Below are 27721 nucleotides of genomic sequence, written 5' to 3'. Positions count from 1 at the left end.
TATTGAAAATACTTTGACTCCAACAATCGAAAGTAAAGATTTCCTATCAAAGAAATGACTCTTTGTGTCTAGCTACCATTTAAGATATTTTAGGAACGGTGTTTGGAGAATTTTGACACATTTACATTAAGTATTTTTTTTAAAGAACACGTACGGGCCACCTACAACGTGCAAAGTATTTTAATTATTCCACTTCCATAATGATGATAGAAAAAAGGCGTTGCTGACTACGAATTATTACAAACACTGTTATTTAACACACTTTCTTATTAGGACATCGGAACGATGGTAATAGTAAAAGGTGAAAGGGGATGGTAGTTTATTGTAATATCAGTTATTTTAGAAGAGATCTCATGGAGTTTCTCATCAGAATATCGCATTCTCCGCTGTCTTCGTATGTTCTGGACCTGGAAAGCCCATCACTTTTATATATTTACATATTTCCGAGGAACATAAATAATAGGAATAATTGGAGGAATTTAAGAAACCTATGACATGACCTTCACAAGCGATTAGATGCGATTCTCTACCACTTCGTCTACTGTTACTACGCCTTTTAATCATCAAGAAGGTTGAGGTATCTAGCTCTGCAAAATGGTCGTCCGCACATTATCATAATTTCAATAATTGTGATGTATGGAGCGACCTCACGAAATTCCTTGAATACCTTGAATTATTATTTTTACATAAGTATGCAAGACTGACTATAGGTACTGTGGCAAAGCACCAAGCAGGGTAATAGAAAAAAATAAAGTAGGTAATTTTGGCAGTGTCAAGTCATTTTTATTTTATAAGATTTTTACACTCTTAAAAATGCGGTAAGAGCCAAGATATATTCGAAAAAGAGGCATGAACGTTCTTTCAATGAAAATATGATCACTGAAATGTACATTATTTTAACAAATAATCTAACATCACGTTAGCAGTCTGCATACAAATAACTAAATTACGTAACTGAATGTAAATTCTTTAATAAAAGTTAAATGAAAACCCTTCGCAGTAACCACTTTTTCGTTTTCAAATTTGCCTCCAACGCGACATCTCACGGCGACTCCTGTCTAATATAATGTAAATGGCAACTCGTACTAAAAACTACTCTATTTGACACCAAAAAATCTCTATTACCCTGCTAGGTGCTTTGACTGTGACCATATGAGTATTCAACGTTTTTCAGGGTAGTTTCTATGCAACTATTTCTATACAATAGCTATTTTCATATCACGTGTTGTCAGCCACGGCGTCGCCTCACATCTATTGCGTGGAATTTCCATTTTGGCACAGGCTATGAACCAACGCACTTCAAGCAAAAGTGTTATTAATGACAGCTGCCAAATAGAGTTCTATTTTGTATGAAATTTTATCCCCACTCTTTTTACAGTGTAAAATGTTGTATGGAGCACTGTCAAGTTTCAGTACCCTATTTAGAGTACCACTTTTGCTTGAAGTGCGTTGAATGAACAAAAGTTTACATACAACGTTTTATGCAACAGATACATCTAAAGTTTGCACATTGTGATGCTGAGTTGCATAAACGTAAATATTGTTGAATTATGTACTCGTTTAGGTGAAAGACGGGTACAGTTGCGTTTAACATACATCAACAGTATGCGGAAGTAAATAAATAAATTGAGATTGTTTGACTTCGACGATATTCTGTGTCTCAAAATAAAATTACTGATTCCACATTACCACAATTAACTGACCTCATTTATCAATTTCCCATCTGAAAATAATTTGCTATAAAAGGCTTCGCAACACTGCATAGTGCCGATATCGATCTTGTCACGACTGATAAAGTTATCTTTCATCTTGGACCGGTAGATAAACTCACAACAATGAAAGCATTTTTCGTGATCTTTTTGATAATTTTGTGTGTTAAGGTGAGTGAATCACTATTTAGTATCTAGCCTACAAAAAATGAAAAATTGTTGATTGATTAGATGTTCGAGGGAAATATTCATTCTTCGAGACATCATAATTATCCGAGACATCGTCATCCGGGCCATCATCATCATCATCATCTGGGCCATCATCATCCGGGAGGACATCATCATGGAGTAAGTAAATTTATTTTTGCTAAAATGCATGCAATTGTACTTGGTTGGGTAAAAACACTTAAGTAATCACTACATCGGATTGATAACAAAGAGGATGAGTAGCGAATGTGCCAGACGCTTTTTAAAAGTCTGCAGGTGAATTCAATTGTTTTAGAATAGTTACCGAATATTTTCAACAAATTCATACAAAATCTGTAACTACATTAGGTTTAACAATTTATTGCGGCTGCATAAGATCCCAATATGGCAGATTTTAATTTTTTCTTATTGTCGTTCATGGCGATGAATTTTGTACAGTAAAATTTTTGGTTTCTGTTTGGGATTTTATTGGCTTATCTATTCCCGTACCTGTTAATTTAAGAATTACACTAACATTCTGAAATTCGTTTTATAATTAAATTTATTCCATTTTTCAAAAAGTGACATCCTCGCGCATGGCTTTTCCCTGACCAGTTTGACCATTGCAGGATTTGGCCGTTGGTCCTTGTAATTTAAGGTAGTTAAGTAAAAATATTGTTTATGTTTCCCTCTGGCTCAAGAAATAAATGATTTTGAATTTTATTTAATTTCCTAACTTATTTTTGCTCCTCGAAAATCCTGATTAAATTAAGTACTTCGAAGACCGCTGTTGTTGAGTCTTAGTAAGCAAAGCCAAGTGTACCTTCGGCTCGATGGTCGATGCCCTTTTATAAAATAATTTAAAAACTAATAAGAACCAGGTACTCGAGAACCTTTCCCAGCTAGTCTATTACGTACGGATATCATCTGTTATCAAAAATGACTTTAGTAATAAATGACAAGCTCTGACTAATGCTGACTTAGCCAAATTCGTATTCAACAAAATGAAGTAAAAGATTTGAAGTTTCAATATCTTGAAAATACTAAGATCGAGTGAAGTATGAGATCAGAGATAGTAAAACTCTTGATAGGCTTGCTGTTGCTGTCAATGCACTTAAAGCATGAGTGGGGTTCCAAATAGAGTACTGGATGGTGTGTCACACATATTTCAATAAGTATTGAGTAGCGCTATTTGGCGGCTGTCACTACGATCACCCATGCTTGCAGTACGTTGCTGCTGTCCGTCGTCTGTAAAATTTCAAAGTTATATACGATAGTTATGTTTAAACTATGAACAAGAATTTCGGCTATGATCAGTGGATCTGGGCTGTTGTACGCTAACAGTAAAAACCTAATTTTTCTGTACCTTCGTGTCCCTTGACTTTGGTTCATTGACATTTTTGCCAAGCGCTTTCGTTACATTCAAGTAAGGAAATAAAGGTGATAGTTTACCTCGATAATTGTAATAATTTATATGTGTTCAATACGTGGCACGCCATTAGTTTCGGTAAATAATAGGGAAATTATTGTCACTCCTAAATTGGGTTGACAAACATTGACTACCTATATGTTTATCATACCAAAAGAGTCTAGTAAATGTTAGAGGTCACACGATTTTGTCTTTGGTGCTGTTATTAAAAAGATGCTGTAGAGCGTTACACAGAATATCGGAAAACGAGAATATTTTTGATATCATTTTAATTGAAGATAGCGTCGTGAGCAAGTTGTTTGTTTCACATTCACAGGGACTATTTTGAGGAAAATACTTTCCCAATTTTCTATAGTTTTCCAAAAGAAAATTAAGGAAAATTGGTGAAAAATTGGAAACCTCTTTTTTACAAAATAAATAGTCGCTGCATTTATGTCTAACCTTTCGCTTTACTGCTGACTTTGCATTAATATGTTGAAACTGTTAGATCAAATGAAGTACCAGATTCGGTAATTGGCGTATTCTTACCGTTTCTGGTAAGAACACACGGAAATCATGAGGTGTTAACTAAATTGCCTTCAATTCACATAAATTGATAATGAACTATGGGCGTAGAGGCAAGGGTGTTAATCGTTATTGATTTCCGGTTTCTCTTACCAAAAGGGCATTGGCCGCCTCACATACTCATTCATTTCATTCCTTAATGTAGTTTGTTGTCACTGTGTACCTTCAATATCACGACAGATTCTTATCGTTCCAACACATGAACTGAATATGTACGTACATTTTAGTGCGATGCATTATATTTATAGCATGTGTGACACACATTGTGTGTACTGTGTGTGTACGTTAAAAAAGTGTCACTGGCCGGGCAAGTGCATAGATTTCGATAATGAAATGTTTTATTATTTTGAGGCGAATTGGTGCGGAAAACAGATCTTATCGCCAAACAAACAGTGTCGATGGGTGTCTCTCTTTCGTTCAACACTTCATATCATCCTGAACACAAATTGTTATGTCGATAGAAGCCAAGTACTCGAAAAATAGCAGGCTGATGATATTCTTCCCACCTCAACAACTTCCCAGACATGTGTCCTGTAGCTTTAGCCGGGCAGGAGCGATTACTTTCTTGAGGAAAATAAACTTGCCAAAGAGAGTGGATTCTACGTCATCATCCTGAGGAGCTCCAGCTGGGAATGGGGTTGGAAGTGACAAGAAATGATGGTACTTCAAGGCTTTCTTATAGGAACTTCATAGCTGAGGTCGAAGATTGGCGAGAAAAATTTCCACCCCGATCGCTTCCGACTGCATAATTCTAAGATTTTGATGGTCATTGACTGTTTTTCTTTTGTATTATTCAGACGGTAGTAGATTGATTCCTACAATTTCATCACTCCACATGGCCCACCAACTTACCGTTATATTAAGGGTTTTTTTTAGTTTCCGGGCCCATGCAACCTAAAGTCTCGAAAGCAAGTGGGGTTAGCAAATAGTTTTGTTTCAAAGAAACGTAATGGTTATGCTTATGTCTCTCTGCTTTTTCAGCAATGGACCGTGCTTTCTTTGATGAATCATTAATATATGATGCAGCCATGGTATCCCGGACGGTAACATCCCACAAGAGTGATCTTCCATGACTCCATGGTATCAAAGTCATACCGTCAGGTCTTTTACCATCATCTCTTGAAATACCTGGAGGCTGTACTATATTTGGAACACCTGCACTAGAGAAAGCATAAGCGAATATGTTATTCATAATATCATGTCTAACGTATTTTCCTTCTGCGCATTTCACACAAGATAAACCATGCAATCCATCTTTTTCGACTGTTTTACCGCAAAGACATTTATGTTCCTCACATTTTTGAGTGCCTAATCGAAGACCAACAGCAATTCTAGCAGAATTGTTATCCAGTAGTAATCCTAATTGACTCGATGGGATCACTTGCAACCACTTTGAAGATTCTTTAGTCGATGATGCAAGTAGTCTGGCACGAGTTTTCAGGTCACCATTTTCAAACAATTCATTAAATTGATTTTTGATCTTCGGGATGTCCCAATTCTTTTGTTCCTTTTTAAGAGTATCGTTTTCTGGAACGAATTCTTGAGGAATTTCATTAATTAATTGTACAATCTGTTCATCAATTACTCGTAAATCAAATCTTTGAAGAATCACGCCACACAAATCTGATGAAGAAAAGACTGACGACAAGTAGGCCGGTATTGCTAAATCCTCAACTTTTCTAATACCCATACCTCCGAAAGACAATGGAAGCGATGCTTAATCCCAAGAAAGGCCTTCTACCCTATTATTAGTAATCGACTCCAAAGCTGACCTAAAAACTTCGTCAACAGACCTCAGCTTATCCGGAAGCAAGTAAGCTCTAGAAGCGCGCATCAAATAACTGAATCTACAACTGCTCAAAGATTTCCTAAAAACACACAAAGCAGGATGTACGTCCATCAACTTTAATCGATCACACATCAATTTGATTGATTCAACCTTAGACGAAAACATCCTCTCTAAACCTGTCTCAAACACCGGCGAGCCTAACAACTCAAGGGTAGACTCATCCACCTTCTTAATGCCCGGCAACAAAGCTGATATCTCAGCATACATACGAGCTTCTTCATCATCAGTCGCATTGATAAAGAAAACCTCGCACTTCTTAGCATTAAGCCGCAAACCTGACACCTCACAAAAAGACAAAACTCTCTGAATATCATCTAACACTACAGACAACTCATCACCTATAGTACCGTCATCCAAATACCAACCATTAAACCGAGACAAAAGAGTATGCGTCATCTTCATGATACCTATACAAAAACCTGGCGGACCTAACGGATCTCCCTGCTGAAATCCTCTCTGAGACAATAGAGGATCACCAACAAAGTACAGATTCGACACGAGCCTATACGCTTGTTGCAGCAAAGGAAACAGCTCAGGGCAAACATCCCGCACTTCACCTAACATAAACTTCCTAAACAGCATATTGAACGCATTCTCAAAATCAAGCTTAACAAGAGCCATCGGCCTATCATGATCAGCTTTACAAAACTTACGCACTGAATGAACTAAAGCCTCCGCTCCTCCCTGAATACCGTAACCAAACTGAATTGGTTTCAGCTTCTCAACCAAAGATTCCCTAACCTTAAAATTCGATATCTTTCCCGCCATACGCCTCCAAACAAGACCAACCGCTATTGGTCTTACATCTGCTTCTCCCTTATTGAGGGCAGTCAAAGAAGCACCAAAAAAAATTTTCGCAACAAATTTTTCTACCTTACCCGACCTAATCACATCCACCAAAGAAGAAACAGCTTTAAGCAGACGACTCGCCGAATCGCCACAAGTAAAAGATATAAGATCTTTTAAATGCCTCGGCCGCAACCCACCAACACCTCCTGACGAACTCAAAGGAAAGCTTCTAATAGCCTTAATAACCTCATCTACCGTCGTCAAACCTAAATCAATATCCACTTTCACTTCTTCAAAAATCCCACCCGTATCCTCAGGGTGCTTAGCCCGTAACTTCACTGCCGTCTCAATCGTCTGAGGAGCCACAGACTCGTTAGAGCATAAAACTCTAATCGCACCACTAATATCTCCCTCGCTAACTTTTCTAGTAGCCGCCTTAACAACAACACTATCTTTATCCACAGATTCCTTGATCCTAAAGGAATTCCCTTTAGTTTCCAAAACATTATTCAACGTATCATTAACATTGACACAATCTTTGAAAACCTTCAGATTAGACCTAATCACATTAACCCCATCAGTTCCCTTAGACTTACTACCCAGAACAATAAACGGAAACGCAATCAACCTCATCCAAGAATCAACGTCATTCTTCATCACTAAATCCTGAATCACCCTAGTTAGTTCCTGACATACAACAGTTCTAACAGACTTTTGTATCACACGTGTCAAAGGAACCGATAACCTACACTGATTAAGCAGCAATCCAAACTCTTGCAAAACCGTCGAAATATCAGTTTTCACAGAAGAGTCAGCACAACCACTTTCACTATCTAAAGGGACAGAGCAAACCACATCCTCAACACTAACACGCTTATGCACCCTCATGTGAATGCTCAGACCACGACTATTTTTAGCCAAAAATCCGCACACATCACATGATACTCTATCTACATCATCCTCTTCTAAGTATACCCCAGTACTATCTTTAGGCCTCTCTTTACACTTCCTACCAATACGTCGTCGGCCTAATTTACCATTCCCATCCTCAGTCAAACATAAACCAGACAACTCCTGACACTCGCAGTCTATGCAATACCAACTCTCCTTGTTATTTTTTTCTTCACGCATTAAAGTACATAATTGATGAAAATACTTGTTACATCCCTTGCATAATGTCCAATTTTTCGTGTCTATGTTTTGCGCATTCTTGTCATTTTCTTTAACTGGGCAGAAACAAACATGATCCGGATGGTCAGACATTCCACCAGACGCCTGTCCCATAATGTTGTTTTGTATTTGTAAATTCAAACAATTAAGGCTCAATTTCCATCAATAAATTCAATTTTTTTATAATATTTTGATGGAGCAAGAATTTTTCGTGTCGTTCACTTGCAGAGCCTACTGCCTTTCTACATTTCTGCTGAAAAAGCAGAGAGACATAAGCATAACCATTACGTTTCTTTGAAACAAAACTATTTGCTAACCCCACTTGCTTTCGAGACTTTAGGTTGCATGGGCCCGGAAACGAAGAAATTTATTGATAAATTGGGCTCTTTAATGAAAAAGGCAACGGGTGAGGTAAAATCAAAAGAATACCTTCTGCAAAGAATTTCCATCGCAATTCAACGTGGTAACGCTGCTTGTATTTTGGGAACATTAGGGAAGAAGAAGATCGATGATATTTATTTACTGTAGTTTTTAATTTTTGAGAAAAGATCGATGTTTTACCGGTTGCGCCATAATTGTGAGCAGTCTTTTTTGTCGCATTTAAAATAAATATACTTACAAACGGCAAAAAAAAAAAAAAGTTTTTTTTAGGGTCCTATGAACTTCCAGAATTTTTGTTGACGATATGCATAAGCATGCGTAAGGATCTGTGCCACTTTTTATCTTTTAAGGGTATTTAATTGATGTAGGATCAGTTACGGTCAAGGTTATTCATGGAAATGGTCAACAATTGCGCGACAATTGAGTTACAAACAATTTTTTTTTATCGATGGAGAACCTAATTATAAGACACTTTGTCTCGTATCATATGCCAAAAAAAGGTTAAAACTTTTTTTATAAATCATTTTGAAAGACACTGAAAACACGAAAATTCGAATAGAAATACAGTATGTCATCAAAAATTTTTGTATTTCGATTCGAATTTTCGTGTTTTCAGTGACTTTCAAAATGATTTATAAAAAAAGTTTTAACTTTTTTTGGCATATGATACGAGATCAAGTGTCTTATAATTAGGTTCTCCATCGATAAAAATAAAAAAAAAAATTGTTTGGAACTTAATTGCCGTACGACTACTGGATAATCTGCCAATAAAACCGTCCAGAGTTACTCAATAATTGACGCAAATTTATTTGCAAAATTACAAAATAGAATCAATACAAAGAATCTTTCCCTCATCCACGCCACCACTTCCATTTAGGACATTTTCTTCCTCTTCACCAATGTCGGTTTTTCAAACACCTGCTTCATACCACCAGCCTTCTCCGAATGGAATTTGATATTATTGGCTGTGTCGCCATACCACGGCGAATCGAATTGTGTGGTATCTTGGTCCACCAAATGGGTGTACTTTGTGCGACCGCAGCGGCCGAAATTTTTCACCTGCATCACCTTCGGCAGAATGGTCTTGTCGAAGTGATCTTCCAGTGTGGCCTGGGCAAAGTCTCGTTTCAGTACATCGTCCTCTTCGTCCAAGTAGAAAGCACCGCGATGGAAGTATTTCTGCAAGAATTTGTACTTTCCCTTGGCTGCTTTGTTGGTGACCGTTTTCGGATTCTGTCGACCGTCTTGGCGTCGTTCCTCTTCGGTCATATTGCGTAAACGTTCCACCTCCAAACGCTCTCGGTCCGCTCTGAAATGGGAGAAGGTAAAAATGTTAGGAAATAATGGAAGTACAGACACCAATGGTCTCGTGAGCAACTTACTGTTCTTTCTCTTCTCGGTCTCGTTTGATGCGTTTCAGTTCGCGAAGTTTCCAAGCTTCATACTCGACCTCATCGTTTTCGTCGTCCGTGCAAACATCATTGATATTCGGTTCACTACTCTCCGGTTTCGCTTTTTCCAAATCCTTTTTCACGCTGTCCTCCACCAATTTTAACGTTTGTCGGCGCCTCTCCTTAGCCACCTTCTTAGCTTCATACTCCAATTGCCTTTGCTTGGCTGCTTCCTTTTCCTTTTCAGCAATCGTTGCACGATCTCTCTTCCGAACGAATAACGGTTTCATTCGAGGCTCGTTGTCCTCCTCACTTTCACTTTCTTCTTCATATTCCGAACTTTCCGACTCCGACGATTCGGACTTTTCTTCTTCTTTCAGCAACACTTCCTCCTCCTTACGCTGCTGCATCATCTTCTGTCTCAATCGCTGTCGTCGCTGTTCGATTTCCGTGTCACTCAACTCAGTATCCGTTTCACTGTCTGATCCCAAGGCTATTCGTCGATTTCGCATCGTTTGTACCGTTTCCATCGACTCTTCTGGCTCGGATTCCTCTTCGGATTGAACAAGCTCCGGCTCATGGATGTGTCGATGGCGTTGCAGGCGCTCATCGTCGTCATCATGGTCGTCACGTTGCATCAAACGTTTCAGGCGCGGATCGTCGGACGGTTGAAGCTGATCTTGAATTTGAGAGGAATGCTCGAGACGAGAAATTTCCATCGAAATCTCTTCGGCTCGCGAATAACTTTTCTGTGTTTGCGTTTTACGATCGCTGAAGTCTTCCTCCTCCGATTCTTCATCCGAACTAACGTATTGGGCATATTCGGGACGCTTTCCAGATATGTAGCGTTGGACTTTTACTTTTTGCATCGACAGCTCGCCTGAATTCAGAAGGAAAAAGAAATAAAAAAATTTGTCAAACACAGAGGGGAAGGCAAAAGTTTTGGTTCATCGAAAAATACCTTTTTCATTTCGCACTGGCACTGCTCCCGCTGTACTCTGGATTCCAGAGATAGCAGCTTGTTGTGCGGCCAACATTTTATTTAGTTTCAGTCGAGGATTCTATGAGAAAAATAATAAGTTTTGATGTAAACGAGACGATTTGTACACACCAAAATGTCTCTATATTTGTTACAGTGATGTCAGTCAGTGTCAAGTAAAATGTCAGAAACAGGGCTGCGTTCAATTTCAGTACATTGAATACTGTTAGGGTGAGAGCGGCTGTCATGTGAATTTTCGAAATTGTGAGAATCATCAATGATTACTCCTTTTAAACAAAATGTGAATCTTTTGATGATGGCTGTATATTATGGAGTATATGCAACTACAATTAGAGTACGCTATTACAATATGCTGGAATTCAGTGTTGAGTTTTTGAAACTGTTTCGTTATTATATCGACAAAGACTAGCTTTTAAAAGAGTTGAACTGCTTACGTCTACCATCGCCAACCGTACGAATAATTTAAGTAAACCGCTTAACGAACTGTTAAAGCAACACAAGAAGCACATTTCCGCACAAAATCTGAATTAAACCACATCGAAATCACCTAAATTATTACACTTTTCACAACCGACACTAAATTTTTGTGTTGGTGATTTGATGTTTCAAAAACAATACTCATGTTGCGATTAACGACTTTGACGACGATTTTCTTCGTTAAACCGTATCACATTCAAAATAATTGCGGCTTGTCAACTTTCGGCTCCCTGCACTTTACTTAAAAAGTCGTGGAAAAACTCCAAATAAATTTCTAAAAATCTAGAATTCGGTTTTGGATTTTTAGAAATTTAGATTTTCTTTTCGTGAAATCTTTTAAATGAGACAATATTTTGAGAATGCACGATATACGAGTTTCTTATTTTTCGTGTTTCTGCTGATATGTGACAAAAAATCGAGAAAAAAAATCGATACATCCCTCCCTTATTGCGCTATGTGTCGTCCAATACCATTCGTGTGTGATGCTTCTTTCTTTTAATGCATCGCCTTGCTTCGTATGACCTTTGCTCCAATGTTTGAATTCTTTCGACACAATTACCATATTGTCCCGTTACTTTCGCTTCAGCCATTTTGACGCTTAATTCGTCCATTCTTTCCAAATTGTTCTCGTTCCTTTCTTCTTTGATTCCACGTGTGTTGCCGTCTCGAAATTTCTTAAAGTCTTTGCCAATCTTTTCGTTTTTGTCCAACATAAATTTACTCAGCTGTCACTTGAACTCTTTGCCAATCTTCTCGTTTTTTGTGCAACATTCCATTCCAATCAGTTTTTACTTGAACTCTTTGCGGTTTGTTCAGCACTATTTTACAACGTAGCCTGAACTAATTATTGATTTGTATAGTAAGATTCGATGTTGTATCGGTAGCTTTCTGCTTATCCTTGTCAAAAATCCAATTTTCTTCGCTACTTTTTTGCATAGGAAGTCTACATGGGATTTCATCTTAAGTTGACAATCGATGATTACTCCCAGATATTTGAACAGGCTAACTCTCTCAATTTCACTCCCATCAATGATATGTACATCTTCATGATGTGTGTTTTTAGGTCCGTTCAGCACCATAAATTTCGTTTTGTTGGTATTCAGCTTCAGTTTGTTAACGTTCAGCCATGCATTGATTCGTTTTAAGTCTTCATTGAGTTTGCTGACATAGTCCTGGATGTTCTTTCCTCTGATGTAAACTAATGATGGGCTGAAATAATCATTAAATGCGAAATTTTTGAGTTTTTGAAGAAAATGCTCCATTTTCAGACAATTCTTCGCTTTTCAAGTGTTTGATAAATATATATTAGTTAGGATGGCCCGGATTGCCGAACCATTATATTTATTTTCCCCATAATTGGTTCAAGTTTTGGTGATATCACTCTTAAACTACTTTGGTTCTTCATCTCTTAAAGATTCAAACACGGTTAAAGCCCCCATATATTAAACGGAGGGGAAACCATTGGGCTTTTGAACGAATAAAACATCTGACATTTCTTGTTCATAAGCTTTTAACTTTTGTTTTAATTACATGATTCACCAACGGTTCGCATATGTCTTTCATATATGGATTCTTTCTCAACACAATCGATGATATCGTTTGACAATATAATTTTAGACTATAATTGACGTTACCAATTATATTCAGAACCTTGATTATATTATTCCCACATACTCACTAACTTTACGAACCCCCATTGATAAAAGTTCGTAAATTTTTAAAACACAGAAAAAGAAAGGCATTCAAAAAGAAAAATGCATAATCTGTGAATCTGTTGATGCATTTCACGCCATCTATTGATCATTCAACTACCTATCAACACTCAACCGAATGTTATGTGTCAGATATCAAAAAGTGAACTAATATTGAACGTCAGTCATAGAAATATTATTTCCGTGCGGTGTTCTTGTTTACATTGTTTATAATCATAATATCTAAAGAAAAAACCATCAAAATAATGGTTTCGACTCGCGGCATCAAGTACAAATTTGCCGTAAATGAAAGAGTGTTGTGCTATGAACCAGGTGAGGCATCGAACTAGTTGAAATTTGTCAGATAACAGACCTTCCTTTTGATCCCTTTCTCCCGTGTTTACTGCGCGAGATTTTTTTAGTGAATAAAACGACACCCAAACAAACTTGAATACATGACAATTCATCGAGCGATTAACGACAATAATCTTTATTACAGATCCAACAAAGAAGAAAGTCCTCTACGACTCTAAGGTAACCGTAACGACCATTTCCGTTAATAATCGATTTACAAAATAAATTTGGAAAAAAATTGTCCCATTCCCTTCAGGTTATTGCCATTTTCGATGGCAAAGATAGACGTGGTAAAAAGTCCAAAGTCGAATATCTCATCCATTTCCAAGGATGGAGCTCCAGCTGGGATCGTCGAGTCTGTGAAGAATTCGTTCTGAAAGATATCGATGAAAATCGTCGACTACAAAGGGAGTTGGCCGACAAAGCTCAGCTGCAAATGTAAGTAATTGAAGTGATTGCGGCATTGAGCGCAACTTATCGAATATCTTCAATGTTACGTTGCAGTGGTGCCTATTTGTACCGTAAAGAGCGCACAAAACGAAGCCGAGAGATGAGCAGCGGTAGCAATTCAGATTCGAAAGGGAAAATTCAGAAAATGGCCGAAGAACCGTCGTCGTTGAGCAATGGTCTTTCGATTGCATCGATCGGTAACAGTGAATTCGTTGAACGTTTGTTGGCAATAAAACAGGAGCCGGGATTGGAAGCAACGCCCAGCATCGTTGAAAATGACAACAATCGGCTCTTTCTGCACATTGGCGAAAAGCTGAGAAATTTCTTGGAATTTGATTGTGCCATGATAACGAAAATGGAAAAGCTGGTCAATCTGCCCGCTCAAATTCCGGTCGTCACTATACTGGAGAGTTTCGTCAAACACATATCCATCAAGGCACTGAGCTGTCCCACGCCTGTACATGCTTTGAGGAAAAGGAGCAACAACGGCAAAGGAGACAAGCGAGAAAAGGATTACGAGAAATTGATTAACAGGTTTGTATGATGGTGCGGTGACACGGGATGAGTTTAACGGCTTGTGATCCTTTCAGCATCAACTTACGGAAGGAGGTCGCAGACGGCCTGAGGCTATACTTTGATTTCACACTGAAGGATCATTTGTTGTACGGCAACGAAATGGAACAAGCGAACACATTGCTGTCCGAGGATTATTTGACAAACTTTACTTATATTCCATCGAATCGTCAGTGAGTAGCATAGAACATCCAGAGCGCAGTGCGTCTTTCCGAATGCGAATTAAAATTTCGATTTCAGATTTCTCGACTCCCTGACAATCAAACAGGACTCGCTGGGAACACCTGCCGGTTCTGAAATATCTGAACCCGCTCAAATCAACAACGTGGAAATTTTCGACGAATCTCGATATCTCAGCAAACGCAGACTTCGGTCGCACAAGAAAATGGAAAAAGAATTTCTCTACGAAATTGGCATGACAGCGCCATCATCACCGATGGATTGTAAATTTGTGTCCAGGTAAAATAATCTTTTGGGTGCAACTGAACTGCCAATCGGACAATATTCGTATGAATGTCGAACTGATTTTTGTACACTTTTCGGCTAGCACCAGCACCAGTTATGACATCATACCCACCACGTCGAATATGGTACCGTCACAGGGTTCAAAGTCGAAGGAAATTCTAAAATCGGTTATGTCGTGGCAATTGCTTCAATCGGATGCACCGCCGAAACCAAGCATGATTTATGGGGCAATTCATTTGGCAAGGCTAATAGGTAAGTTCATTCGTCAGTCTTGCATACTTCCATCTATCCAATGTATTTGGTCGAGGAGCCTAACAAACTGTTCATAAATGACGGAAGAGCGGTCAGAATTTAATAAAGCTCTGAACGGAGCGGTTTCTGTTTAGGGTACAAAAATCATAAAATTTAACATTCTGACCCTGGTGATCGTAACGGCCGTTCATAGGTGGATCTTCGCTTGAAATGACGTCCATGAAAAAGTCGTAATTTTATATATCAAAAATGATTAAATCAATGGCCATACCTCGGGCTATACAATGTTTCACCAATTGAATTGAACAAAATCTTCTCATCATAGACAGAGTGTTCTCTGACACCCGCACCACCCGATTTCCTTCGACTAAGTGGACCCTATCAAAATTCAAATGCAAATTTGAGAGGTTTTTTCACGAATAAAGGCCTTGTCTAGAATCGACACATTATTGTTAGGAACGAAGGTTGAAGCGAAAACAACATTTGAGTGAACAAAAACTCAGAGAATCTTGAAGGATTAAAACACTGGTAATCGTGATGCCAAAGAGTGTTCAAATAAGTAACCAAGTACTTAGTTACATTGGCTTGTTACGCTTCAATGTCTGAGTGTTGATCAGGGTCTATTTCTGGAAAATGAGCTGAGCAAATTTTTTGAAATTTTCCGCAATTTTTTTTTTTAAAAACAGGTCTTGGAGTCGATTTTTATCTTTTCCGGACCTGGTTGAACGGCATTCGATCGAAAAACTGATTTTAATTTTTACATTTTTCAGTTAAACTACCAGAATTTTTGAACAGTAGCGCTATTTCCGACGCTAAGCTTAAAGTTCTGCTGAGTCATCTGGACGTGTTTATGGAGTACGTTTTTTCTCATGTCACTCGAGACATTTTTTCTAAATTTTAATTTTTTTTTACTTTCATCAGATTCATGGAATCGCACAAGGAATGGTTCTCAGCATTGAATTATAGAGACGTGAATATGTGCTCGTCACCCGACTATGACACCAAGGAGAATATTATTCGAATCGATATGCCAATGGATAATCATGTGTATGCTGGTCATCATGGTGGTGCACGAATTAAAATTGAACGCTGAACGGAAGGTAAGAGATTGCCACAAACCGACTGATCGACGACCTGAAACTGTGAAATAACATTTATAAAAGAACTCACGTTGTCGATGGACGTAATTAACACTTTTGAAGCAATAACTTTGAGAAGGTTATTGCATTTATAGACCAACAGAATTATTGTAAAATGACTGGAAATATACTGAGTCTAATGTTTTTTGTACAATCGATAGTGTTTGTCATGAATCTTGAAAATCGGAAATTCCTCGCCTAAGAAAATTCTCGCCAACATACTGAATACTTTGGAGTCTGCATCTGCACCCCGACCCCACATCGTTATTAATCTTTATCCTTATAATCATCATTAGAGACTGTCTATACAAGGTGGAATTCTTTAAACATCTTTCTTTCTATCGTCTCTTATTGCCACATTTTGTATAAGGAAGCTGCGGGAAAGTATGTATTCCAATATTTTGAAACTAGCGAAAGCTCGAAACAGCTTGATTAGGTTGACCACTATGAATTCCTTATTGGTAGAACAAATTATGTGGGGATCGGCAACGTCAAATCTAGATTGTTTGAATCTCCATCAGATATTCCGCATGGACGTTCACTTGGACGCCTAATGTTTACCGTATTCATCGATGACTTAGTCGATGTGTAATTCGCAATCACACTGTTGTTCGCTGATGATGAAACTGGCGGCAATCATACACGATCACGACGACATACGACGATTGCAGCGAGACATAACGTGATGAAATGGAATGATGCAAATTGCCTTCACTTCAAAAACGAAAAATGTCATGTGTTCAGCGCCTACCGACACGATTCTTCATTCATTGAAGCCGAATACACGAGGGGACAACATGTCATTGAGAGAGTCGAAGAAGTGAATGATTTGGGCGTACTGACAACATCGACAGATGGTGGGTGCATACAACATTATTCCAATAAATATTTCACCAAAGAAACACAGCCAGTACTCTATTTGGCTTACGTAAGGTCAAGGTCGGAATTCGCGTAGTCCATCTAGAGTCCAGCGGCATAGATTTATAGAGACGACATAAAATCCATACAAAAGCAATTGGTGATTAACCTACTAGAAAGTCGAGCGAATGCAACATCATATCGATTGGCACCGTATGAAGATCGATGCAAGAAACTGAAATTTCGAAGTTTGGTTGGTGGTGCGTCGAAGAGTGACTGATGATGTGCTAGCTTTTGATCTGATTTCTTCAAAGTTTGTTCACAATGAGAGTGCTTATAAATAATTTTTGAACGTTTACGTTGCGACTTCTCGTCGAACCGCGAAGATCGAGTGAATATTTAGCAAATCAGTCGATCGATCGGTCGATAAGACCTTTGAATGAACATAGATCAACGGTGATAAAGTACAACCAATGACCGGAATGCGTTTAAAATCAGGATGTTCTAAGAATTTGTTATTTAGTTCTATTTTTTATGAATTTATTTTAATAATAGACGAATTGCTCAAACTGTGATATTGTAAATTGTTATTATTCAGCTAGTTTTTTGGCATTGCCAATTTAATTCAATTTTCAGGGTGAAAATCATAGTTTGTTAACCATTAGCCTTTTTGCGACATTTCCAGTTTTTAAAGGGTGAATTTTTTAAACATCTTTCTGCCTATCATATCGTCTCTTTTTGCAAAAATTTTTATAAAGAAGCTGCGGGAAAGTCTGTATCCTAATATTTTGAAACTGTCGAACCTCGAAACAGCTTGATTAGGCTTACCGCTACAGTTTGTTCATGTCATTTTTACACAGTTTTAGATATGTCAGAGTTTTAAATGTACCCAGTCAATTAAGTTCTTCCCAAATTATGAATTTTTGGCGCAAAATTTAAAATTTCTATCGCGAATTCAAATATTGCGCAATTTGGGAAGAACTTAATTGACTGGGTACATTAAAAACTCTGACATATCGACAATCTTTAGAAACTGTGTAAAAATGAAATGAACAAACTGTATGAACCTAGAAGAAAGTCTTTAGGCTCGCTCACTGCTACTTGTAATATTACGCGTTTTTAGAGAAGTTCGCAAGGTTCTGTGAGCGAACCTAGCCACTCGTACCAAGTTTTTATTGAGTTTCATACCGAACCTCTGTGCACCGAAATGAGAAAAGGTTCGAGAACGTTGTGAACAGATTACCGTTTTAAAAAAAAATCGATTTTATGGTTTTGCGCATTTCTATTTCAATAGACGTTTTCACAACAGTTTAATGGTTTTCTATGCTTTCATCAAGAGATTAGTTGCACTAACTCGTATATATGTAGAATGAAGTAAATGAAACGAAGACGATATTGTTATGTAATTAAATGTATGTGTAATGAATAAAACGATGGAAGCAAACAAAATCCACGAAATGTTCAGATGATTTTATTGTCTATTGATACAGCAGTTCGGAAAAGGTGACGCAACGGACTGAATGTATTTTACACAATTTTCAACACATCAACTTCTACATGGACTGTACGTTATATCAAACTGCACTCTGCGATAGAAATTCACCATCGAAGGTCGAGTGATGTAATTTATCAATCGATAATCAATAGTCAACGGCTCTAATTTTTATTTTATTTTTGACGATTGAGGACGTTATAGCCCGACCCACATATTCCTCATGTCAAAATACACTTTAGAGCCTTGTACGTACAATTTTATGTCGAAGTGTATTTCATTTATTTTTTTTGTTCTGTTGATATATATGTAGAATGAAGTAAATGAAACGAAGACGATATTGTTATGTAATTAAATGTATGTGTAATGAATAAAACGATGGAAGCAAACAAAATCCACGAAATGTTCAGATGATTTTATTGTCTATTGATACAGCAGTTCGGAAAAGGTGACGCAACGGACTGAATGTATTTTACACAATTTTCAACACATCAACTTCTACATGGACTGTACGTTATATCAAACTGCACTCTGCGATAGAAATTCACCATCGAAGGTCGAGTGATGTAATTTATCAATCGATAATCAATAGTCAACGGCTCTAATTTTTATTTTATTTTTGACGATTGAGGACGTTATAGCCCGACCCACATATTCCTCATGTCAAAATACACTTTAGAGCCTTGTACGTACAATTTTATGTCGAAGTGTATTTCATTTATTTTTTTTGTTCTGTTGATATATTCGACGCTTCCTTGTCGGGAGGATAACATGGTTAACAGGTTTAACAAACGTAGGGATGATGTTGTCTATTTTGTGCGATCAATTTTGGTTGAATGGATGTGCCAACGCTCCTATCATCGATTTGATTGATTGACTAGTCACCGTTGACATGCATTGGATGCGTGTGTGTATGCAGGAATGTCATGTCATATGCTTGTGGCGACCCATGAACAATTTTTCCTGCCACATTTTCAATTAACCATAAATCATACATAAAATACGACTCGCTGCGCTCTGGCCGTAAACTTCCTACTCGTATGAGCTGTCTATTATTCTGTTTGATTTCATTTTTGTTAAATTTAATCAGAGTAGATACGAAGTATGACGACTTCACACTCGTCGTAGTATCAAAATATTTCGTTTGATTGTTGATAGCTGCATTATTAACGTCAGCAATACTAAGAACAATTTGGAATCGTTTTTGCATAAATTCGGTCAAAAATTAAAAAAATATGGTTTTTCTCATACCATTTTTTACACACTAGAAGGTCAACGAATCTGCAACCCAGTGAAACTTTACGTCGAATCTATATTCGCAATAAGTCATGGTTGGGAGCACTTTTTGAAATTTTTCATCGGAGAGTCAAAATTTTTTCCATTTTAAAGTATGCCAAATTGAAGCCACGGTCTCTACGAGTAATTATCATAGGCACTTGACAAATTTTTTTCCACACAGTCGCCAGAACTGATCTTACTATGGCTTTGGAACCGAAAAGTCGGTTTTCAGAGGTGCGCATGGGAGCTTTGAACTTTATTTTTTTTTTTGTTAATTTCGTGATCAGGGGAATATTCTGCATCGAACCTACCCGCAGGCCTTAAAAAACAAAATACTTTCGCCAAAACGCTACACCCTAATCAACAGTCCTGTTTTTCTGGGATAGCTTCTAGATCCGTCGTTACCCACATTTAACGTAGTAGCTGATTCACCCATTTGCAACGAATATGATACCTTATTTCGAAAGTTCATAGCATTTCATACATTGATCACACTAAACTTTTTTGTTACCCACATTTTTCGATATTTTCTGGTGTAAGACCCTGACTTTCGGTCAAGGGAACAAGTAAAATATGACCAATCAAGGTTATTACGATTTCACTCGAGTTAAGTTTGCATTGATAAAAATCGGTAACTTTACGCAATAGCAGGCTTAAATAAACAATAATTTTGAATAATTAATTTGACACGTAACCACAATGGACAACAATAACATGTTGGTCCTATAAGTAAATAATTATATACAAGAAAAAAAAAACTTCATCGGTTTTCTTTTCTCTATTGAAAATGTATTTGACAAATAATTTGAAAGAAAGAGATCTGTTAGCTCTTTCATTCTAATTTTTTGTCAAATGCATTTTCAATAGAACAAAAGAAAAATGATGTCGGGAGTATAGTTGTAAGTTGCAACAGCAGGTAATGGTATTGGTGAGGAGTTACCATAAAAACATGAAGGCAACGACTCAGCCGATTCAATAGTCGATCAACCGCTTGCAACTGAATATTCAACGTTAAAATAAGCTCAAGGATGCATTTGATTCAAATTCATAAAGTGATCGATCAAATGATCTCTTCATTTCGTCGTTTCGGCATCTGGCATGGACAAGACGCTGCTACAGTTAGCCAACAGAGATTGAAGTCGTTGTATTTCATCTATTATCTGTTCTTTTTCGCTTCATTTTTAATTGGAGCGGCTACAAAAGAATCCCTAGATGAAAGCATTTTTTTAGCGGAAATGGCCATCGTTATTACAGTTTTGACGACTAAAATTTGGATGCTACTTTGGAAACAGAAGGAAATTATGGGATTGCTGAATCGAACGTGTGTCTTCTTAATTCGATATGATGAAGAGTTAGCATTTTTCAATGACAAAGTGGAAAAATTAATCAAATTTGTGGTTGCATTCGGCTATGTTACTGCTGTTGCTATGTCGGGAAATTCAATTTTTCCCTTTATTGGAAAACAAAAACGACTGATTGTGGACATTGCGTTTCCGTTGGATTGGAAAAATAGTGAAATCGGATTCTGGCTGGCGTACTTTTTCTTTCTTACCGAAAATATTCTGTCATTCCCGGCGATAGTTATTGTGACCGCCATAATTTGGTACTTATTGCTGCATTGCTCCTTGAGATATAAAATTCTAGGGACGGATATAAGGAACATGGGACGAATCGTGGGTAAGCTAAAAATGACGGAAAAGGAACGACAGACCATTTTTCATCGGGACTTACTGGAGGCGATTAAGGGCCACCTTTACTTAAGAGAGTATGTGTACGTATATCACATGCTGTCGTGCCTGTTGAAAAGTCTTTCAATTTTTTAGAATAATCGACGAAGTGGAATCATTTTTATCGAAACTTTTTCTTTTACAATTCTCCACCAGCGCCGTCTGTATTTGCAGTGCAATTTATTGCTTGGCATTCGTATAATATCCATCAATTCCTACAACTGTGACCTCATTCGATTTTATCTTTCAGGATATCAGTGTCAACTTTGTGCAACGCTTAGTGCATGTCTATTCGCTTATTTACAGCATTGCTGAACTGTTTATGATAACGTACTTCGGGAATGAGATTAAGCTGTACAGCAGCCGTCTTACCTACAGTTTATTCGAATCGAACTGGGTCGACCAACCACTGGCAACCAAGAAATGCGTAATCATTTTTGGCGAATATTTGCAGCAATCGCATGAGATGCTCATTGGTAAATTGTATCCACTAACTTTGGAGACATTTGTTAGGGTACGGTTTTGTTGGTTACATATTTTCTCGGTTTGGTGACCTTTTTCTTGCAGATTTTAAATTCGTCTTACAGCTTATTCAACATTTTACAAAACTTTAAGTAATAGCGATGGACGCTAGGATTTCAATGTAGCCTGATACAAATCAGATTTAGATGTTTCAACGAGTAGGAATCACTAACACACAAAAATGTATTAGTATTCACCATGCAGGCTTGGTATCCGGCACGCTGAACACGGAAAAAATAAGTCATCTGCTGTAATTGCTGCAAAATATAATATTTTTTGATAAGTAACCTTATCCCGTGAATATGTTAATTCACATTCCGCATTTTACTTTTCAAACACCTAGTCCCGTCATTTATTCAATTTTTTTTACATGCTCTCGTCCAGGAAATCCCTGGACCCCCGCATTTTCTGTTTCAAAAACCTTATCCCGTCAAACACCTGTTTATCCGATAATATTTAACTCTAATTGAAACAGTGATTTCCAACTGCAAAACATTTTTTCTGAATACTCTCGTCACCCCTAACACGCATCGGTCCAAAAGTAACACTCAGCCTCACATGAAATAAAAAATAAAATTTCGAAAAAGAAAAAGAACGAAAAAAATTGAGACACACATTGGAGTTTTACAATTGTTAATGGAGCATGCCGTTAGTTTTATGTTGACCCGTGTTCAGCTATGATAGCATGGGTGGCACCAGTGGTGCCGCACCACTAGAGAAAAGAGGCTATTTCTTTGTTGAATCGTAAATTCAGCTATAAAAATGCATAGGTAACGCCACTAAAGAAAAGGATAAAAAACTAACCAGATCTGCCGTGTAAAATTGTATTTTGACGTTTCGCGATTTTATTATCACATAAGAAGCTTATCAATAGTTAGCAGAATAAACGCTTAAAGTATTTGATTACGCTTTTTTTCCATGAACATTGCGATGATACAATTGTTAAAAGTTTCGTATGTGCAGAATGAGCACCAGCTGAATATCACCAGCTGGATCTACTAACACATACTTATTGTATGATAAACAATCAAAAACATTCTTAGCAATGTTTTTACTTCATTCATACGTGTTATGTGCGCATAGGAAGATGCGGGAAAAGGCAATAAAAACGCATATGATTCAATTCGGTACCATTACGCCGTGTCACCGCACATTCTTCAAAAGAATTAAAAATTCTCAAATAAGTTGACATTTTTAGTCCGAACATTTCTAACAACAAACTTGATGTAAGCCTATACGCCAAATTTTCCAGTAGTTCAACAAACTAATCCGCTCCGAGTTAATACTACAAAATACGAATATAACACACAATTTTTGACTTGGACTTTGCCAAAAAAAAAACAAATTGTCAATATTAAATATTATGCACGTATGACGAAGCGGTCGAGGCTTGCCGAGCCCTCTGCATGAAAACTCACATGTGCACCTGTTTTGGACGATTGATTTAAGGCACTTTCGCTTGTAGACCTCACTTCGTTCGGCCTACAATCCGCGAAATTGCCAAAAATCAATCGTCCAAAACAGGTACACAAATATGAATATATATATACTAGGTGAATAATTTTTTCGGGGAATCACACCGCGTATGCGATAAAATAGCATTACAGTTGATCGCTAACAAAAATTGAATAAACACAGCACTGTCCTACAAGTTCAACACACTAATTTTAACTGAAAGCCATACTTCCACTTCCAAGGTCTTCAGGCAATATACCTTGCGATTTGCGTATTTTTAGGAAACATGCAAAAGTTTGTCGCAGCAGGCATCTAATTTTAAGTCGCTGTTGGATTACTTTAGTTATTTTGTGTTATTTCTTGAAAGGGCTTGGAAAAGTGTACGAAATCGCGCCGGTAAGCCCAAACAACATTAGACCCATGTCTTCAGGATCGCTCCCAGGACTCAGTGAAACACGTGGAATCTTTATATCACATTTAGATTTATGGAGTTATGTTAGCGACTTAAAATTAGATTTTAGTGGGTTCAATAGCTTGCTGTGACGAACTTTTGCATGTTCCCTAAAAATACGCAAATTACGCCAAGCAATAACTTGCTCTGCAAATGCAGACGGCACTGGTGGCAAATTGTAACAGAAATAATTTCGATAAAAAGGAATCCACTTCGTCGATTATTCTAAAATATAATAGAAAACATAGCTAACGCCGACCCGTACGAAACACCTATTCGTATCAAAAGCCTTTACTGTGAAACTCTTCATTTCTTTTACTTCATTCTCTACTGAAAAGCTATTCGCCCTTTAAAATCACTTACATTATCCACTCTTTGCCTTGTTATCATATACAACTAAATTGCCGGAGGCAATATAGACAGCCCCGTACGAAGTCAACTTTCATAAATTCCTATTTAAACAGCTATATACCACTATATTTACCTATATTTTCCTATAAATAAACATTTCACAGATGAATATGCTATTATATAGCTCTACATGCCTGTATATAGCTCAATATAGCTGTATATAGGTATATATAGATGTCCATATATGGAATGCCTGAAACACCCCACACACAACAAATTATTTCTTAGTTAACAGAAACTCTCTAAGTACCATTTTTCCCAAGATATATCACTTTTATTAAAATCCAATATGGCCACCGGCAGCCATTTTGTTAGGAGACCGGAAATTTTACCGACGCTTTACATTCGTTAATACCTTTCAAACAAAAAAAAATCATGAAATTCGGTCAAAATTTACTCGAGATATTGACAAAATACTCCACGTTCACTGTACGGCCGAGTAGCCAGATAAGAGCTCACTCCAAGACACCTAGCTCACGCTCCGGAGAACATAATTTCAAAAACTTTTTTTCCCTGATTGGTACGGTCAATACCTATCTAATAAAGCTAAAACAGACGAAATATGTTCAAATGTGGCCGACCTACAAGCAAAAACTGCTTGCCGCCCTGTGCCTGTTTCACACCAAGGGGTCAAACTCACGAGTCGGTCATCCGATTTCCATAAACTTTTTTTTGTCGATCGGTATTGTAAATACCTTTTATTTGACTTATCACTTACAAGTGTAACGTTTGAATGTCCGGAGATATCTTCGAAAAACCGTAAAGCACTTATTGGGCCACAGCTCGGGAGGGGTCGATCCAAAATCACTCATCTTCGAACTTAGCCTGTCTTTTGACATTACCAAACGGAAAAAAAAAGAATTTTCAAAATCGGATGCGTTTTACTCAAGTTATCGTGCAGACAGACAGACGGACAGACGGACATTTTTTTTTCGCGGATTTGGCATCTCTAGACAACCACAATAGGTTTCCCCTTACTCAGGGAGTCCAATTCGACGTGTTACAAACGTATGCGTAAACCTATAAGACCCCAGTACTTCGTACGGGTCTAATAATCAACAGGCTTCATATACGTGGACATACTCTCTTAAACGAAGGTGGCTCTTAATCACATCCAGTAAGTCCCGATAACAAATAGTATGTCGTTCCTTTTCCGTAAGGGAAAAGTGGAATTTTCCAAAATAGCAGCGACAGTTGCATACCCGACCATCAATTTCATTAATTTTTCCACTTTGTCATTGAAAAATACAAACTCATCATCATCCCGTATCATTGAGGTGATACAAGTTCGATTCAACAATTCCATAATTTGCTTCTGTTTCCAGATTATCATCCAAAGTTTAGTTGTCAAAACTGAGACGATCATGCCCGCACGTTAGTTAGCGGGCGTGACGCAAGTCTACTACCAAAAATGTTTTAACAAAAAAAATTTTGAGGACGGCGGAGCATATTTACAGCAACTTTTTGACTTCTCTCCCTTAACTCCAACGACCATGAAACTAGGATAGTTGATCGCAGTGAGGAATGTATTGTTAGGAAAATGGGTGAAAAATGTACTGAAAGAATTTAAACGAAAGAAAACCGAATCATCTGCTACTTGTGACGCAAATTTCTTGTTGTAAAATTTTCTTTCACAAATTTTTTTGAGTCAATTTTTTGTTGATAAAACTTTTGCGTACGACGCACAATGCGTCGCCCGCCCTCAGCGATATCAGTTATTTTGTAAGTAAGATAAAGGACTTGCGTCACATTTACCCTTTAAGGGTTTTTTGACTGATTATTGCTCTCATGCTTTCATCAAGGGATTCTTTTGTAACCGCTCCAATCACAAATGAAGAGGAAAACAACACGTAATAGATGAAGTAAAATGACTTCAAGCTCTGTTGACTGACAGTAACCGCGTTTTGCCCATGCCAGATGCCCATACAACGAAAGTCCGAAATCATTTCGTCAATCACTTTATGAATTGGGATGGAATGCATCGTTGAGCTTATTTAAATGTTGAGTATACTCACGGCAGAGTAAAAGTAACCCAGGGAGCTGCGGGGATTCGGTAAAATACCAATTTTGTGTAAAATTATTGAATTCACCGACGTTTAATTAGAATAATTAATTCTTTACTACTGTTACAATCAATTAATAAATTTCAAATCAAAAATAACCAAAATCCAATTTTAATCGTTAAATGACTGTAGTTTCCCGGGAAATAAATTTAAGTTCTTCGGTTTGAATACTTTTCTTTTGTCTTTTTTTGAACAAAATCAAAATGTTTCGGTTACCACAACACAATAATCGAAAACTAATTTCGACCAAATTATGATTTATGTTTTTACACACAATCGAATTACCAAATACTTGAGTCTACAACAGAATGTCAATTAACAAAATGTAAAGAAATGATGGAGTTTTGATGGCTTTTTGATGTAATTTTTTTGTAAAATTGGAGTAAAATATATGTCGAATTAATGTACACTACGTGAAAATAATGTCGAAGAAATGTAAAATTGATGGACGAACAATGTATGCGCTGGAAGATGTGTGTGTTTGTGCCGCAGTCTCCTACATCATTTATCCATTTATTTTACATGATCCTAACATCAGTTCGCCAGGACTTTCACATAACTCATATCAAACATACAATCGTCGAGTTATTTGAAAATGATGGCGAATAATGTCGAAGAAATGTAAAATCGATGGACGAACAATGTATGCGCTGGAAGATGTGTGTGTTTGTGCCGCAGTCTCCTACATCATTTATCCATCACTTTTACATAATCCCATCACTTTTACATGATCCTAACATCAGTTCGCCAAGACTTTCACATATTTTACATCAAACACGCGTTCGCAATGTGAAAATGATGGCGTATTGCTCTGGAAGATGCGTGTGTTGGTGCTGTTGTAACATCTCAATAGCTTTCTAAACTCAGTTGCGTACTGCAGTAGGGAACGTATCCTACGTTAAGTTACTTCTTCATACCTGAATCAGAGTCAGGTTCCAACTAGTTATTTAAGTCAGAATACATTTCCTATCATAGCACGAGCTCGATTATATGTAACGGATTTCTGCACCATTCAAACAAGACGATTGGATTAATTTTATATGACCTGAATTGGAACTGTTGGCCGTTCCGAGCTTTGTGCATGACTTTTACAACAATATTACGCTAAAAATGACAGCAGAATTACAGAAAATGCAAAAACTATAGAAAAAGCTTAAATTTTTCACTCTGCGTATTTTAGTCTAGTTATTAATTAAGTTGTTGGAAGGCATCTACATTGTTATAGTTAAATCGAACCCGCAAGGTAATCAGAAAAACGTTTTTGTCGTTATCTTACATTAGCCAGGGTTCAATCTGATTGGCTTTTACCGGCTGTATCCAACTAACAAGTGCGGTACTCCCGGCTGAACACTAATCTGAGAACAGAATGAAACCGAGCATCGAATGAAATCAGGTAGTTATTTGTGTCTGTTGCGAACAGTAGATTCTATGCAATTTCTCGAGTTGCAGCATCAAAAACGTGTTCATAAAGTAAATATCCGTCCAATTAACTATAGACGTAGCTTAAACACCTTCGTCTGCAGTAACAAATTTGGTATGTTTAGTGAAAAACGTTTTACCCTACAAAGTCAGCCCTATCCGTCTTGTGGACAACT

The 27721-nt window shown here is 37.4% G+C and overlaps 3 protein-coding genes and 2 long non-coding RNA genes across 8 annotated transcripts in view; 3 read left to right on the top strand and 2 right to left on the bottom strand.

Moving 5' to 3' along the window:
- Nucleotides 1-791: 791 nt before the first annotated feature.
- On the bottom strand, nucleotides 792-27252 carry LOC119077944. The gene is made up of 3 exons (XR_005087905.1): nucleotides 27242-27252; nucleotides 23897-23900; nucleotides 792-1142 (listed from the first exon to the last, which is right to left on the bottom strand). It is a non-coding gene; the product is annotated as an uncharacterized LOC119077944 (long non-coding RNA).
- On the top strand, nucleotides 1781-2592 carry LOC119077939. Its single transcript, XR_005087900.1, has 3 exons — nucleotides 1781-1880; nucleotides 1941-2057; nucleotides 2478-2592. It is a non-coding gene; the product is annotated as an uncharacterized LOC119077939 (long non-coding RNA).
- LOC119077883 (microfibrillar-associated protein 1) lies at nucleotides 8856-10617 on the bottom strand. Its single transcript, XM_037185246.1, has 3 exons — nucleotides 10430-10617; nucleotides 9460-10348; nucleotides 8856-9386 (listed from the first exon to the last, which is right to left on the bottom strand). Exons 1-3 carry the CDS (start codon nucleotides 10503-10505, stop codon nucleotides 8951-8953), a joined length of 1401 nt encoding a protein of 466 aa, XP_037041141.1. The 5' UTR covers nucleotides 10506-10617; the 3' UTR covers nucleotides 8856-8950.
- LOC119077879 (protein male-specific lethal-3) lies at nucleotides 12833-16013 on the top strand. 2 transcript variants are annotated; one of them, XM_037185234.1, is made up of 9 exons: nucleotides 12833-12969; nucleotides 13136-13170; nucleotides 13247-13428; nucleotides 13495-13974; nucleotides 14031-14186; nucleotides 14254-14472; nucleotides 14567-14730; nucleotides 15501-15585; nucleotides 15652-16013. In XM_037185234.1, the coding sequence occupies exons 1-9, from the start codon at nucleotides 12903-12905 to the stop codon at nucleotides 15821-15823; spliced, it is 1560 nt and encodes a 519-aa protein (XP_037041129.1). In that variant the 5' UTR covers nucleotides 12833-12902; the 3' UTR covers nucleotides 15824-16013. The 2 variants fall into 2 exon arrangements, with proteins under 2 accessions (XP_037041129.1, XP_037041128.1); XM_037185233.1 differs by having other exon boundaries at nucleotides 14561-14730.
- LOC119077894 (odorant receptor 94b-like) overlaps nucleotides 20508-27721 on the top strand; it is a 36493-nt gene continuing 29279 nt past the window's right edge. The window contains exons 1-3 of one of the 3 annotated variants that reach the window (XM_037185260.1): nucleotides 20522-21262; nucleotides 21321-21420; nucleotides 21475-21738. In XM_037185260.1, coding sequence (XP_037041155.1) covers nucleotides 20526-21262; nucleotides 21321-21420; nucleotides 21475-21738 — 1101 coding nt within the window. In that variant the 5' untranslated portion in view covers nucleotides 20522-20525. Of the gene's footprint in view, nucleotides 21263-21320; nucleotides 21421-21474; nucleotides 21739-27721 lie in introns of all 3 variants that reach the window. The other 2 variants (XM_037185261.1, XM_037185259.1) reach the window with 2 other exon arrangements.

This window comes from Bradysia coprophila, unplaced genomic scaffold (assembly GCF_014529535.1).
Source record: "Bradysia coprophila strain Holo2 unplaced genomic scaffold, BU_Bcop_v1 contig_24, whole genome shotgun sequence".
NCBI classification, from domain to species: domain Eukaryota; kingdom Metazoa; phylum Arthropoda; class Insecta; order Diptera; family Sciaridae; genus Bradysia; species Bradysia coprophila.
Note: the sequence above shows the minus strand (reverse complement) of the source record. Positions and strands in the feature narration are given on the sequence as shown.